Here is a 16,779-nt window from a genome sequence, read left to right as displayed (position 1 = left end):
CCCACCCTCCCACTACTTCCATGGCAGACAGTATTCCCCATACTCTCTCTCTACTTTTGGGCATTATGGCTCACAACACAAACACTGAGAGGTCATCATGTTTGGTCCATTATCTACTTTCGGCATGCATCTACCATCCCAACTGGTTTCTTCAGCCATCATTTTCTTAGTGATCCCTTCTCTATTCCATCTGCCTTCTTCCCTCTGCTCATGAAGCAGGCTTCCAGCTATGGGGCAATCCCCCTGGCCCTCGTATCTACGGTCCTTGGGTGTCAGCCTCATGTGATGCTACCCTACACTCCACAAATGAGTGCAGTCCCTCGAGTTTTTCTCTTCCCTCCATATTCCACAAGAACCAGAAGTTACCCTTTTAGCTAGAACTTTCACCAGGTTAGCTTAACCAACAGAAACACATTAGCCAATATCTCATTAAGCCCACCGAAATTAATATTGCATCATAAACAGAATAATATAAGTGAGTATGAAGGGCTGAGCCACATAGGTCACAATGGTAAAGCAACACAGATCCCCACCAAGCTTACTTGTTGAAGAGGCTAGCCCAGAAGACATCAACAGCAATGAAGTGCTATACAACCTCTCTGACAAGGAATTTAGAAAGGAGCTACTGAGGATGTTTAGGGAGCTAAACGAAACAATGGAAATAGAAGAGACACATCTTAACCAATCAAGCAGCTTGACCACTGAGCATTACAGGGGAAATCAGATTTCACTGGTAACTGAGAACCAGAATTTTCCAACACTGTATCTGATGTTCTCACTAAGTTATCAAAAAATGTAGAATCTCAGAAATTAGTGAAGAAGGTAGCGCTAAGAATAAGAGGCCAAATTTCTTAACACACTGGGCAGGAGGATTCAGACTCAAAACTAATAGTTGTATAGAAAATAAAGTTATAGCATGTTTTGCACACTTGAATTTATGAATTCTATAACAATTACAATCTAATCCGATTGTCTTTTGTTTGTTTGTTTGTTTGTTTAGGGGGCCATACCCACCAGTGTTGGTCAGGGTTTGCTTCTGGCTTATGCCTTATGCTTAGGGATTACTCCTGGTAGTTTTCAGGGGACCATATATGATGCCAGGGATCCAACCTGGGTTGACTATATGAAGGCAAATGCCTTATCCCTTGTCCTATCTTTCCAGCACCATATATTAATTTTTACTGAGGCATAGCATATTTAGTTATAGTGGCTATTAATGCCTATTCAAAAAAAGATTCCAGAATATCCTTCTAGTTTAATTGTGAGAGAAGAATTATGAACTAGTGAACTATTGCATTCATCACATGCATACACACAGGTACACAACCAACACAGAATACAAAGAGAAAAAACAATAAAAACATGTGAGGATTGGAAGACTGGACAAGAAACTTCAGCAGGCTGAGAATATTCCTTGCATTCAAGACGTCTGGGTTCAATCCATGATATGGCATGGTCTCCTGAGTACTGCTGGGAGTGATACCCTCAACAACAGAGCTAGTAGTCCCTGAATGCCACTGGATGTGACTCCTAAATCACACACAAACACACAGCAACGCACAAAAAGAATTGGAAAGCTATCTAAACTAAATATTTTTCTCCCTAATAGGATATGTCACATAACTTTGATACGGTAAAATAAAGGAAAGTACTCCAAGGCCTTAAGTATGAAAGGAGCCTAAGAAATAGTGCAGTCTTATTTCACAGAAGCAAAACAGACCTACATACTGTAAAGTTCCTTTGGCTATTTTAAAGCATTGCTGCAAATTAGTTGTTATTCCTCCCATGGAGAAGAGATATTCTATCCTATTGTGTGGAACTATAAAACTGCTTGGTTCAATATAGTGGGAGTGATCAGTGACTTCCAAGACTATGTCATAAATGAGAATTTCTTCTGGACTGTCTTGGTATTCCTACCCTAGAGAAATTCAGCTGCATAAGAATGCAATTGCCCTAACTCTGCCAGTGGGAAAGGCCATGTGATGTTTTTCAGGATGATAACTTTAACTAGCTCCCATAGGACAATTACCATCCAGAGTGATATATTTTGGGTATGAGCCCAGCTCTGACTTTAGAAGATTCTAAGCCCAGTTGACATCAGAATTCAAAAGAGAAGAGACACAAGGTGAGAAATGTCTCTAGCTCAAACTCTTCCAAAATTCCTGATAAAATTTGAACAAAGTAGGATGTTTGAGTCACAAAACTTTTATAGTAATGGTATAAAATTTATCTTTACATAATATTTTAAATATTGTATAATGTAACCATTCTCTTTTGTTGTTAAGATAGAAAATAAAACCAAATCTGAGAATCTGTAAGAGTCATCTTTGGAAATGACTCCAATAAACAGAGCTTTGGATCACAAAGGATTCATATCAGAGAAATTGGCTAATCATGGCTCTTTCCCAAATCATGGGATTAGCCATGATTAGCCATGCGCTATTTCAGAACTGGTTGAGTCTGAGTTTATTTGGGGGGATCTTTGCAGATGTAATTAAGTTAGAGATCTTGAGAAAAGGTCATTCTGGATTATCCTGGTGGAACCTCATTCAAATGGCATATAAAATATATACAAATATATACTGTTATATAAATTATGTAAAATATGTGCACATTACATATAAAATTATACTGGTAAGGGTCTAGTGTCCTAGCAAGGTTTTAGTGTACATATCCATGTCAAAAAATGTACCAAGTTGGGGGCTGGAGCGATAGCAGGGCAGGTAGGGCATTTGCCTTGCACATGGTCAACCCGGGTTCGATTCCCAGCATCCCATAGGATCCCCTGAGCACCACCAGGGGTAATTCCTGAGTGCAGAGCCAGGAGTAACCCCTGTGCATCGCCAGGTGTGACCCCCCCAAAAAAAATGTACCAAGCTATATCTTGCATTAATAATATTTAGTCTCTTTCCTGTGTACTTCTCCTTATTTCCTTATTTTTTTTCTGCTATCTCTCTTTGTTGTATTTTGAGCTACACTGGTAGCACTCAAGGACTATTCCCAGCTCTGCTCAGGAGTGATCCGTGGAGGTGCTTAGGGTACCATATGTGGAGCTGGAGAATTGAACTAGGGTCATAGTTACTGCAACCACATGCAAGGCAATACTTTACCTCCTGTCCTTGCTCGGGAGCCCTCCTCTAGCTTTCTAACATATATGTCTTACAGGGAAGAATTTCAGATGGGCCAAAAGAACCTGAGAATAAAGTCCTGAAACAATGGAGTAGGGGATGGTGGAGCAGGACTAAAACCAAAGATTTTCCATCTCTCAGGATCCAGGGTTTGTCACCACAGCCACGCTGCTTTGTGGGTCAAACATCCTCCTCAAGAAAAATGAGTGGTCTTATGTGTTTCAGGTAAACAGACCTCCCTTTCCTTTGTCCATCTTCTCAAAGGTTTAGAAAGCAATGAGCATTTAATAGAACACAGATTCATTTCAAGGTAAGATGCAAACTAGTAATGGTAGTAACAAAAAATAATTGCTTTTGTCCAACACTTATGAATAGCAACTTGATTACAGCAATTGTCACTGCTCTCCCGAGCAGGTCCTATCATTATCCCTATTGTATACATTAGGGGGCTGAAGGAATAAGGCTACAAAGGATGGCAGAAGTTAGAAATCAAGTCAGTGGCAGAGCTGAGATTTGAACCAAAGAGAGGGAAAAGTCCCCATTTAAAAATTTTGTTATGATTATTTTGACAAAACAAAATTTCAAAGGCCTTTAATCTTTCCTGATGACCCTCTGGCACAAGGACTTAGAGTTCTGTTTCTGCCACTCTCAGCATGCATGAAGAGAAGACCTGGAGGACAATTTCAGAAGCTCTGTGCCACGCAGCCTGCTGGCAGAAGTGATTTTTAAGGATCAATAATGTGTGTTTGTGTGTGTGTTGGAGGTGGGTGGAGGGGGAGGGCACGTGTGCGTATGTGTAGAGGGAGGGAAGGAGAGAAAGAAAGCGAGCAAGCATTTCACAGCATGTTCAATTTCAGCTTAATTAGAATAGGAAGACTATTAACAAGTTATTTTTAAATGCACCAAAGATCAGGAGGTGTATTAGAATTAAATTACACTGTGTGAGGCTGATTGGCAGGCCATGTAATGTGGGAAAGTTCACAATCTTGCCTTTATCAGCACAGTTTGCAAAGTAAACCCGAACACCATGGCCCCAAATTCAAGAATCTGGAGCTGTAATTATTCAAGCTTAAAAAAAAAACAAAAAAACCCAAACCTAATTGGAAATGTGATAAGCAACAATTAGGCAGCTTATTTCAGGAGGAAAATGAACAGAGCGAACAGATGCCAACTGCAGTGACTTTTGTGTAAAGGGATGGACACACTTGTTTAAATGAAAAGTTCCCTGTCACCCAGGGAAGGCATCCAGCCTCAGGATGAGGTCATTAGCATGTAATTTGCATAGAGAGCTTGAAACAAAGACTACCATCGCCTGGCTCCTGGGCACAAGGAGCATCTGCAAGCAAGGGCTGAGCGCTGGGTCCCTGCTGAGGGGCTGGGGAGACTTATTGTCCACTGGGGGCTGTTTCTGACTTTGCAGTGGCACAAACTGGAACAAGCCCAGCAAAAAAGGAGCTGCAAGGAGGCCCAGACCACCGTGGCTCCGGTTTTAGTTGAAGGTCTTGGGCTGCAGCCCAGAATGCTTGTGCCTTTGAGGAAAGTTTCTCTTCCTGGATTCCCCTGAGGACCAAGTTCCTCCCAGAGAGAACCTCCTTCCTTTGTGACTCAAGCAAAGGACAGATTCTCTCTGGAACATCTCGGAGTTCCCAGCATGCCCTCTGATTCCTGGGTGAGGTGTGTCAGGGTGAGAGCGTAGAGCCCCGAGCCTGGCTGCTCTCGTTCAACTCCTGGCTTAGGATGGCTCACGGAGGGGACTCTTCAGAAGGCCTTGCTCTCCCACAGCCTCAGTTTCCTCAGCTTGCATCTGGAAGGAGACGTGGAGATGATAGCAGATAAGAAGGCAAAGCCCAGAGTGTCTGGTGTGGGTGGGTCACTCTCTCCACTCCTTGGCTCCTCCTGGAGGGGCCCCGAGTAAGAGCTGTTATCTGTTGACTTCATTGAAAAAGTCAATTCACATTTCCAAACTCAGCTGTATTTCCAGCAATAATATTTATGGAAGTCCAGGCTTAACGTGTTTATGTTTTTCCTAAGGTGTGTGAAAAATAGATCCACTGAAATAATGTTTTTTAAAGGTTGGCACAAGCCAAAATCAGCTAAAGTGCCATGTGTTCGGCAATGCCCCCTGCCACCGTCGCTGGTCTTTCAGTTGTTCTCTTGACCCAAATTTACACAACATCTACAGGTGTGTAGAAAGGCAGCTCCACGACTGCTTCTCCCCTGGCCCCACTGGGCACCCAAACCTGGGGAGAGAGCTAAGACCCTGCAGGAGAGGATCATGGGGGCAGCCCTTTCCCTTGGAAGTCGACTTGAAGAAGACAGAAGAAGCACCAACTATTCTAATGTATTATTCTAAATTTTAGCTCTCAGAGAGCAGGGCTTTGCCCCTATATTGTCCTGTGAGATCCTGGACTTTTCCTGAATTCTCTGAGCACTATTTCTCATCTCTAAGAGCGTTAGTGGACCCTTAGAGCTCCACAGAGGACAGACACCTTTGAATGAGAGCATCAATAATGACAAAGGACAGAGATACACCTGTGCCACAAGCTGCTTGCAGCGTGAGCCTGCTCATTTCTCTGGTGCTTAAGGCTTTTTTGAATTGTCTCAAAATGTGCCTCTTTTTGAAAGCAGTCCTGCATATGCTAAAAGCCAACTTACTATTGGCCAATATGCACTGAAAGATTTTTAAGTTTAAGGCACAACTCCGTGTATTCCTAAGCACAATTATATGTAAGATGAGACCTGTACAATCCTATTTTACACATGATTAAGATAAGGCATAAAGTAATCTGCCCTGGTCACATGGCAGTTAAGTGCTCGGTAGTTTCTTCATTTCTGCTCTCAGATCCTGTATTTTATTAGTGGTGTGTCCCATTGTTTCTTTGAGCTCCATATATATATATGCCCCTAGATTGTCCTGTGAGATCCTGGCTATATATATATAGCCTCAACAATTATATTCTAAAGTTATTATCAAAGAGCATATATAGCTCATTATTACTTCTACTTATATTATTACATTATCACTCATATTACTCGGTCATCTGGGCTAGCATCTTCACGCACTAAACCTGATGGGCTTTTGCATTGCTTTATCACTGTGACCTTTGCAGTTTTGAAGTGATTTCTTGCATGTTGTTGTGTGGTTGAAACCTACAGTTAGGATCTCTTTGTATATTTATGTTGAGTTATGGAGGGGTGAAGAAATTCTCAGCTGCGGAGCTAAATGGTGCTCCTGACTTCAATCCAGAGCTCCCAACATTTGCCTGGCCTTTAGTTTTCAGGAAGGATAGCTGGGCAGAGCCAAGGGGGGATGGCTAGCAGTCCTCCCCTCTTTGAAGGTGGTGTTCAATTCTGACCTGGGGAGCAAAACAGTGCTCCTGAGTCCAGAGTCCCAGGCTATTAAGTGGTAATCATTGCATCAGTAACCACTGAAGATGCCACACTACTAAAAGTAGAATTGTATTATATAGCATCATCTAGTTCAGCAGTTCCCAAATTAAAGTGATTTTTGTCTCCCAAGAGTCATTAGGCAATGTTTGGTGACATTTTGGGTTGTTATAGCCATAGAGTAAGAATTAGTGGATATAGACCAGGGAGGCTGCTACACAGCCTCGTCGCTCAAATTATCCAATGCCAAATGGCAGTAGTGCTGAGATTTAAAAACTCTGATGTTGCTGGGGTGAGAATAACTCTTAAGAGACCATTTAGAACTTAGCCCAAGAATCCTAAGAAGCCACAGGATCTCTCAGAAGAGATAGCTCAACGTCTGGGCAGAAAGTCAACGTACTTTTTTCACAATGCCTTCAAGCCAACTGCTAAGGCACACTCATCATGTAACGCAAGTAAGCTGATGAAAAGTCTAGCAGGAGGCTGTGGTTGAGTCTAAGGCGAGGAAGGTAGCCTGACAACTGACAGGAGTCAGAGGATAGTCACCTGCTTGCTCGAGTGTGCAAAAGATAGACTGTAAGAAGCAGGTGTGCACACTTCTAACCCCAACTTTGCCTCTGCTTAGTCGCAAGAGTCATTTGTGCAGATGGAGGCAGCTCTAGACCGAGGGAGGTAGAGGTATCAAGAGGCACCATGTCAGGGCCCTAGGAGACGGGGGCCAGGAGCCAACATCATCTGCTGCATTTCATATTACTGAACTTTGGCCACTGCTTTTTAAAAAGGGAAATCCAAACTGTCAGTTGAACACGATCTGAAATGTGAAAAATTTTTTTATAACCACTTCTGCATAAATGGCAAGTAAGCATAGCTGCAATAAATAGGAACAGAAGGCAGGAAGCTGACCTGAGTATTTTTACTTTATTCAATCTAATAAACATTTTATTTATACAAAAGACAATGCATAAAATGGAAATAAGTGCTTGAGACATTTGATATAAAAAGAGTATATAGCATTTCACATTCCTATTTTAATACATGATTACTGTTGAAATGTTCCATAAAAAGAATAAAACTTTTTTTTTTATGCATAGTAGTATTTTTAGGAACTAAAGAATGTAGTCTTGGTCTTTTTCTTGAGCACAAGAAAATAAACAAAAAGAGCCACAGTATCACCTGACACTACATTCCAGTTTAGGCTGATGATGACCAAGAAATGATAAAATTCTTGAAGTTTGGAAGATCCTATTGATCGACCGGTATTCTAGAAATTCGCCACTAGAGGTCAATGAGCAACAGCTGTTGAGATGGTATCAAAGAGCCCTAAGGAGCACAGAATTCCTAGGCATTTCATGGCACTGCAGCCAGTCTGTCTTGAACTCTCTCAGCCTACCCACACTGAGCAGGGTTCTAGAAAGTTCCACCTAACCTCAAATGTCAACATATCCTGTGAAAACCCAATGAGATGGAGACCTTTTCAAATCTAAAATTGAGCTGATCTGCTCATTGCCGGTCCCTTGATAAAATTCCTATTTGGCTGAAAATAAGTAGCTTCAAACACAGTTTTTAAAAAGAGACTGTTATTTGCAGCATGAATACATTTTTATGGATTAACATGCTTCCTACGGAGTATTAAAGCTCACTCTCTGTTCTTGTCCGTGTGGACACAAATTGCCTAACTGCAAATGGGACTCTTGTGTCCCTCATTCAAGTCCTCACTTGTAAATTCTGCAGAGGTTGGTAAGGTTAATGACAGGCCATTAACCATGGCAAAAGCTTCTTGGAGAAAAAGAGCTCCCCTTCCAGACACAGGGGAGAAAACTCTTAACATATAAGCACAGAAGATTTGTTTACAGGGACCCTGTAGAAAAGGTCCGCTTTAGTCTTTAAAAAAAAAAACAAAAAACCAACATCCTATCTTTTTTTTTTTTTTTTTTTTTGGCTTTTTGGGTCACACCTGGCGATGCACAGGGGTTAGTCCTGGCTCTTCACTCAGGAATTAACTCCTGGCGGTGCTCAGGGGACCATATGGGATGCTGGGAATCGAACCCAGGTTGGCCGCATGCAAGGCAAACGCTCTACCCGCTGTGCTATGGCTCCAGCCCCTCAACATCCTATCTTAACCCCAGAGTGGGTAGAGGGTGTGACCAAAACCATACTATAGAGCCAAAGAATGGCTGCTTTAATGCACATTTCTTATAAGGGAGCTTCGTTAAGGGTGAGCTCAACCTGCAGACTGGGGTGGGATTGGGTAATGGGAAACATCATTGTTCTAAGAAGTGAAGCAGCTTTCTCTCATTGCTCACCTTTTTTTTGTTTTGTGAATGACGGAGACTGAAGAAAACAGGAAAGCATCTGCTCTCTATCCTCACTTAGGGACCTAGATATTTTTTTTTTGCAGTCTCCAAATATTGAAAAAGTGAATTACTTTTGTTCAGTGCTGTGCTGGCCAAGCAAAATGTAGGTTCAAAGTCCCCGAGGCAGCAGTCCTGACTGTAGCAGCGCAAATCTTTCCCACCCGTGCCAAATGTACTCAAACTTCAGGAGCCCAGAAAAAAAAAAGAAGGAAAAAAATAAAAAGAACCTACTGCTGTTTGCACAGACAACGAGAGATCTAAGCCAAACTGTGATGAAAAATTTTAGAGGATGAACCCAAGAGGGGACATTTGTTCCCTTGTAGGAATGGGAGAAGGCTGAGATTTGGACTAGAAATGGGGACCGGGGGTGAAGTCGGGCGGTGCTTAAAAGAAGAATCTTTCCTCAGGATGAAAGGGGGCCAGTGAATGATTAACTGATTCAAGAGAACTGTCCTGCTTTTCTTCCTGAAGTCTGAGGTCAAGAAATGAGATTGCAAATGTCTATGCTCTTAGAGAGTTTTGAGCTAGTTGAGAAAGGTAGTTCATGAGTCATAGGTAAGAGCCTGAAGCTCAAGTGAAAAGTCCAGAGCTGAGACACAATGGACATATTGTTTCTGATCCTCAGTATCTAACCACGAACGGCGTGGCCCAACAGGACCCTCTGAACAGCAGGCTCTCACTCCACAGACAGAAGGGAACCCATGGGCAGGGCCTGGTTTTGCAAAAGCTAGTGCAGTGCAACTTTCCTGAACTCTGAAACAAGCGCCACTTCTCCAAAGCAAAGTGTGCCCCCGCATAGTCAGAGAACCGAATATGGAGCGATGATTGTGTGCTAATGCTGCCACGGGCCCCTTCTAGCTGCGTGCTGTTCCGGAGCACTCCCATCCAACCCATATCCTAGGTATCTTTTCTTTTTTTTCTCCTTGTCTCTTTCCAGAGTATGGCTGTATATATATATATATATAGATATGACATATATAGAAATATATATATATATAAAACATAGCTATTCCATATTTATATACAGGCATTAATAAAGTGCAAATGTTATTGGCTATTGTCAAAATCAACTCATTTCCTGAGGAAGTGCTAACAGCTTATCCCATGACAATGTCAAAGGCACAGAATGCTTCCTGTCACCCACTCCCCTCTGCCGTGGTGGCTGCTCTCTCTCCCACAGCTGACAGGAGGAAGAAAAGCCAGGTTTCCAGAAAGCTCAGGTTCTGGGGCAGCTTCTTTCTGCCTCTGTTCTTTGGTGATGGGATAGCTTCCTTGGCTTCGGCCCGGCCTGCCCTGGAAGAGCTATTTGGTAGTGTTCAGAGAGCCGTCTTCAGGAATCTTCTCCTCAGAGCAGCTCCGTCCCGAGAGTCGGTCCAGGTGCTCCAGCTCGCTGAAGCGTTCTGCCACGCACTGGGCTGTGAGCCGGGCCTCAGGGTCGTGGTCCCAGCACTCGGTCAGCGTCTCACACACCATCTGGATGCCCTGCAGAGGGAGAGACAAGTCCACAGGTACCCTGAGTTACTGGGCTCCACAGAGGGCGAAAGGGCCCGTGAAGGGAAGGACCCTTTGGTGTCTGTCATTGCCTCGGAAAGCTATAGTGCCTACTGCTCAAGGGCTTATTTGCTCACCTCTGTCACTGTCACTGTCATCCCACTGCTCATTGATTTGCTCCAGCGGGCACCAGTAACGTCTCTATTGTGAGACTTGTTGTTACTGTTTTTGGCATATGGAATATGCCACGGGTAGCTTGCCAGGCTTTTCTGTGGGGGCAAAATACTCTCGGTAGCTTGCAGGGCTCTCCGAGAGGGACGGAGGAATCGAACCCAGGTTGTTGGCGTGCAAGGCGAATGCTCTACCTGCTGCGCTATTGCTCCAGCCCATCTCAAGCCGGGAAATAGAACATGCACACAAGAGGTTTCTAGTAGGCTTTAGGGGGTACAGAGCAGCATTTTAAATATCTGAAAATTCCCATGAAATGATCCTTAAAGCCATTTTACACCCTCCCATATTTTACACAAGAGGCTTTAGACTTTATTGTTTAAAAAAGTATCAGTGAAGAGCAGTTTTAGGTTCACAGCAAAATTGGGTAGTCAGAGGGTCTCCACACACAAGACCCCAGCCCCCAATAATAGTTTTTCTATATGTATCAATGGGTCCATCTCTCACAAAGCCCATGGTTGCCATGAGAGTCTGTGCTATACTGTCTGACATTGGTGCTACATTGACAGACTGACCTGGATCCACCGTTGTCACTTGCGTGCAATAATTTCACTTCCCTAGAAGCTATCTGCACCTAGTTACTCTGCATGGCCTCCATCCTCTGAGTCTCAGGCAGCCATGGACATTTTTACTGTTCTTACAGTCCCGTCTTTTCCAGAATTATCTAAATTTGGAGTCATTTAAACATTTCTGTTTTACGAGCACTAAACACCTATCAGAGTGGAATCCAGAAAACAGCCTAGCTTCATTTCACCAAGCTGACCTACCAAGGGAGTCAGTAGCAGCCTTTGTTAGCCCACAAGGATGCCTATCGCCATAGCACCCTCCTCTCCAACAGGAGGCTGCACCCAGGGAGACAAATGTCTTTGGAAGTCAGATGAGCTTGACTCCAGTCTGTTTTTAAAAATTCAACTTCACTCCACAAAGGTCCCATTCAAAAGACTCATATTGGGGCCAGAGTGGGTTGTCCAGGAGCTTCGACCCCTGCCTTGCATTTACATCCTGGTTCAATCCCTGGCACTGCATATGATCCAAGCATGACTGTGGGTCACTTCTAAGCTAAGAAAAGCACCTGAGCACAGCCAGGTGAAAGCCATAAAACAAAAGACTTCTTGGAATACACTGTTCAGCAGGGTGTCAGAAGTCTTCTCCGGAGCCTTTATTTCATTTTACTGTGCAAATACGTTTATTACTATTTCAAGTTCTTTTTGGAAGTAAAACAGGAGGGGCTAAGTAGATAGTTGGACAGGTGGTAATTGAATGTGCTCTGGTCAGTAAGAGGAGCTAAAGGGTCCCAGGTGAGAGAGACAAAGCCCCACACTGTCATGTTGGGGACAAACACGTCCCCATTTGCCCTCTGACACCATCCGCTCTCCATACACACCCTCCCTCCCTGCCCTGCAAGGGAGTTCATGATGTTGAATTAATTGTATAATTCACCTAATTGACGAAATTGATTGATGTCCCTGTTAAGAGTAGAGTGTTATTGTTGGTACACAAGGAACATTTATTTTATTCTGGCACTGTAATTACAGGCAGTAAATTAAATTAAATATTAAGCATTAACTTGAAATCAATAGGGCAACAAATCTCATTAAGAAAAAAAATGTATTATGCTAATTCTTTCCAGAATTTTATCATCATGAATAATGGCTTCATTACGAGCACCAACACCGCAGAGGCGGCGACTGTTTGAAGGAAACCACATCGGTGCCTGCCTTCCGACTTCAGAGACGAGGACAGACACTCACATTCGCAGAGAATGCACGGGTTTCGCTGAAGCCTAGGCTGGCACAGGCTGGATCAAGATAGGCTGCCCCAATTTCATGGTCCTCGGCTAGCACGGGCGGGACCCAGCCACATTTGTCCTCCTGACTGTGGCTGGCTGGGAGTTCCAGCTTCTCTGAATTTGCTTTGCTCTTGTAAAAGCCTCAGACTTAGCCTCAGCCTCCACAGAAAAAAGAAATTACCCACAGGAGCCAACAAAAGATTCCAGTCCATAGGCCAGACTGTCCCTGCTCCTTCTTCGCTCTCAGCTCTTTCCTGCAATGTCAGGTGTTCTCTCCACTGCTATGATCTGCTGATCTGCTATTTTCTTCTCCGAATACTCCCAAAGAACTGGGACAGGCCTCCCCAGGCTCAGAATCCGTACCCGCCTGTGGATGCATTGCCTTCCACCAAGTCACGATTGCTTTACCCACCTTCGTCTCTTTCCTGACTTTCATCTACTCCTGAAAGAGCCTTTCCCATCTATTCACAGCCATGAATGCTGTGCTCGCATCCCGAACAGCCAGCCAACCAAGACTGTTTCTTTTTCATTCTGACATCTTTTTGCTTCTTTCTCAGTCTGTGACATAGTTCCTCCCCAAGTAGAACAATCCCAGAAGACAGTTGGAACCCATTGGAAAGCATTTGGAACTCATTGGAAAACACTTGGAACAAAACAGAAACTCCCCACGTAAAAGCAGGGGAGTGGGTAGAAAAGGCTGCAAACCAAGTGCTGTAATCCAGAACCCAGGGCATTGGATCCGGCAACACATGCTCCTCAAAAGATTCCTTGCGATTCCCCTCTGGGCAGTGTAACTCCCCACTTGTCTGGAGCTCATAATAGGGTGTCAATTCTCTTTACTGAAATTTTCCTTGTAAACAAAGGATTATAGAACACAAAGGGATGGGCTGTCACATGGAAGCTCAACCTTCCAGAACTTTCACTTCTGTAACTCTGTGGAAATCCCTCTGATTCGTGCCTTACCTGGTGATTGAGCCAGGAACTAGGGATTTCTGGTCGCCCCCGATCTCTCAGCACATTGTCCTTCATGCTTTCCACACACGGATGCTCCCGTACCTTGGAACCAAACGGTGGCTCATAATCTTTCACTTCTGTTAAGAAAACAGCAAACAGAGCGTTCTTGAGAAGAAGTTCAGTGGGAGAATTGGGGTGGAGGGGGATGCGCCTGTTGTGTAAGCTGGCAGGGCTGGAGGAGACAGCGTGTTAAAACAGATTTATGCTCATTTTAACCTCAATGCTTAACAACACTGGGTTAAGAGCAAAAGGAATAAGTGGTAGTGGAAGAAGCTTTAGAAGCATTTGGCACATGATTATTGATGTCCACTGTGTACTAGACTATTCTACAACTGGAGACAAACTCAGCTGTATCCACATGATCAACAAGCTTACATCTAAACACAGCAAATATTAAAGGGAGTCATGGCTCCCTTTCAGGGGGAAAGTGATTCTTTAGTGGGAGAAAAATCTTATGTATGACCATGGTTGTGGCCCCCAGAACTTATGCAATTTAATGTGTGATGTTAAGTTCCACAAGAATATTCAGCCATAAAAAGGAGTGAAATTCTGACCCATGTTATAGTATGGATGAATCTTTAAAAACATGTTAAATAAAGCAAGTCAGATATAATAGGAAAAATCCTATATGATTCTACGCACACAAAGTATCTAGTGTAGGATGATTTATAGCAATGGTGTGGTTTCTAGGGGTTGAGGAGGTCTGGTGGAAGGAATGGATAGTTACTATTTTATATATATGAGTTCGAGGGAGATGAAACTTCTGGAAAGAGATAATGGTGAAGCTTGAACAACATTGTGAATGTAATTAAAGTTAGTGAACTGTTCACTTAAGATGGTTAATTTATAACTGTTAATAAACTGGTCAATTTTATGTTATAGGTATTTTACCATGGGGATAAAAATTTATAGGGAGTGATGATAAAGTGGAAAAAAATAAAGGTCGAAACAACTCCTTACTATTGCAATAAAGAAAAAAAAGTTACAAAACATTTAAGGGGATAGTACAGGAGATGGTTTAACATGGACATCAAATAGAATTATAAAAAGTCACTTTTCCTTCAAGAACCCATGCTATAAAACAAATAATAGAGGATGGCACAAGCCTTTCACTAGGGATCAGATTTCTTTTCAAGAAAGAAGGATTTCTTTTCAGAAACTTCCTTCCACATTATCTAAGACAGCAATTTTCCACCTTCTCACACCTGTGACCCAGCCATTTAGGATGTCCTGGGCAGAGCTGCATTTTTAGGCATCACATTTTACAATGAGCTATTTGTCTTTCCTAACAAGATTCATGCATTTGAGGAAGACTAATGCCCTTTTCTCATTTTTGTATTCAATGCATCCACAACATGGACCCTCGCATTGCAATAAAATCCCCGTAAATGTTTTGTGGAGGAATAAAATTATAAATGAGTGGATGAATCTCAGAGCCAGACCAAAGGGAAGTGCATGCACTCTGGATGAATATAAAAACAGCACACTAATTTAAGTGAGTGGATCAGTGCTGTAATGGGCAATTAAAAAAAAGAAAACAATTCAGCATAAGCTAAAAGGGAGAGAGTGGGATGCAGTCAACACTTTTTTCCCCTCAAAGTATGTAGGGCCTGTAACATTTAGCTTCAAAATAATCATGTCTAATTAGCAAACTTCCCGGTTACTTCCTCAAAGACTAAGCATTAGTCTTCGAAAACTAAATTTTCAATGGCAAAATGACACTCTAAGAAGCATGGTTTCTTTTGTTTCATTAGTTTTCCCTATTTCCCAGAACCCTACTTGCCTATTTATCTTCTTCAGCCTCACCCAAATAGAAAAGCTGTCAGAATATTTCCTTTTATCATAGTTTGAAATATGAGGCTATTTTATGTAAAGACCTCCAACCACATGAAGACAGGACTTCTATGTGTGTCTGATTTTCTTTCACATGCCCCAAACACGCAATTCATATGGCTCTTGGGCTAAATCTGGGCTTTGATTTGCATAAAGGTCTTCCCCTCCCCCCCACTCCCCACTTTCTTATCCTCTATCAAGCTGTATGTTCAAGGCTGAAGTTTAAGATTGTGTTTGGCAATTCTCTGCTCGGGGTCTAAAACTGTGTGTCAAATGTACATAGACATTTGACAAATATGAGGCGGGATGAACTCAAGCAAAATCAGAGAACTGAGACTCAGCATTTGGTTCTTGGTAAGAGCCTACTCTGACACAACCTACAAAATGATGGGGCTGAACTTGCAAGTTCTCCTGAGGTATTTTCTATCAATCAAAGCAAGTATTATCATCCTTTTTAAGTGGTACGCTTTAAGATGTGCATATGCTAATCATTTCCTAGGATAGGATTGTATATGGTATAAATTAATCCTCAAATAAAGTATCAGTTCACAGATTCTCCCTCTCAAACTATTTTGGCTCTGATAGCAGGTGCTTGGCCCCTTGCCTAGACCTCTTTATCAAGCCAAGAGCACCAGACCCCAGCTGGTCTTAAGGGCTCACACCTTCACCCTTCTCTGGAACACTGCCCTTGCTGATGAGAGATGTCTGGCCTGGAAATTTCTGGAACATGACAGCTTCACCCTAGGGGCAGTATGTGGCCAATGACAAATTATTGTGGGAGTTTAAATAGTCTAACCCTCTTGAGCCTCTGCAGGAGATAGCTCTGGTGAAATTAAATTTCCAGAGCTCCACTGGAGTTCAGGCTCTAGCTAGATCTCTCCCCAAATGAGAGGTTTTCTGATCTTCTGCCTCTTGTTTCTCTTACGCGCCTCTTCCAGTGCTTTATTCTCAATGAACCATCACACAAAGATCTTTGTGTCAGACACAACTTCCGGGAAAGATAGCCAGAAACAGTTGCCAAAAAAGTGCTTTCTCCTTTCTCTATCTATCTATCAGACACCGCAGCATCTGACAATGGTGGCCTAACCACACCGAGGGGAAGCACTGATCCAGCCTTTTTTTGAGAAACAGAAAGTAGGAAAGGAAATTACCAATACCTCATAGAATATTCAGCACTAGGGGAGAGCTGACAGGGAGGCCATTGGGAGAAGAAATGTCAGTATCAAAATTCTCCCAGATGTCGGTATCACGGCTGACAGCTCTCCAGAACTCAGAAAAAGTGTCGGTCATTGGGATCATAACCCAAGGTCACTTTACTTCAAATCCTAAGCTTCAAAGTGCCACACACCACAGCAGATACTTTAAATTTGTAATTTTTTAAGTGCTGAGTGGACCAAAGCAGATTCAAGGAATCTGAGGTAGAACTGGGGAACTGGGGTGAGGGGAGATGTCACTGTGCATAGGGTTTGGGGCTATTTATGTTTAAATAAAATGTAATAAATGGCTCTATAGCAAAGAAGATAGAGAAAAAAAATCCCTTCCCATAGCTGAGACT

General features: G+C 42.9%; 1 protein-coding gene across 1 annotated transcript in view; it reads right to left on the bottom strand.

The window, feature by feature from the left end:
• Window positions 1-7,414: 7,414 nt before the first annotated feature.
• TGFBR2 (transforming growth factor beta receptor 2) overlaps window positions 7,415-16,779 on the bottom strand; it is a 102,858-nt gene continuing 93,493 nt past the window's right edge. Inside the window, exons 6-7 of the mRNA XM_055136946.1 lie at window positions 13,341-13,468; window positions 7,415-10,351 (exon numbers count right to left, since the gene is read on the bottom strand). Of these exons, the coding sequence (XP_054992921.1) occupies window positions 10,172-10,351; window positions 13,341-13,468 (308 nt within the window). The 3' untranslated portion in view covers window positions 7,415-10,171. The remainder of the gene's footprint in view (window positions 10,352-13,340; window positions 13,469-16,779) is intronic.

This window comes from Sorex araneus, chromosome 4 (assembly GCF_027595985.1).
Source record: "Sorex araneus isolate mSorAra2 chromosome 4, mSorAra2.pri, whole genome shotgun sequence".
NCBI lineage: Eukaryota > Metazoa > Chordata > Mammalia > Eulipotyphla > Soricidae > Sorex > Sorex araneus.
Note: the sequence above shows the minus strand (reverse complement) of the source record. Positions and strands in the feature narration are given on the sequence as shown.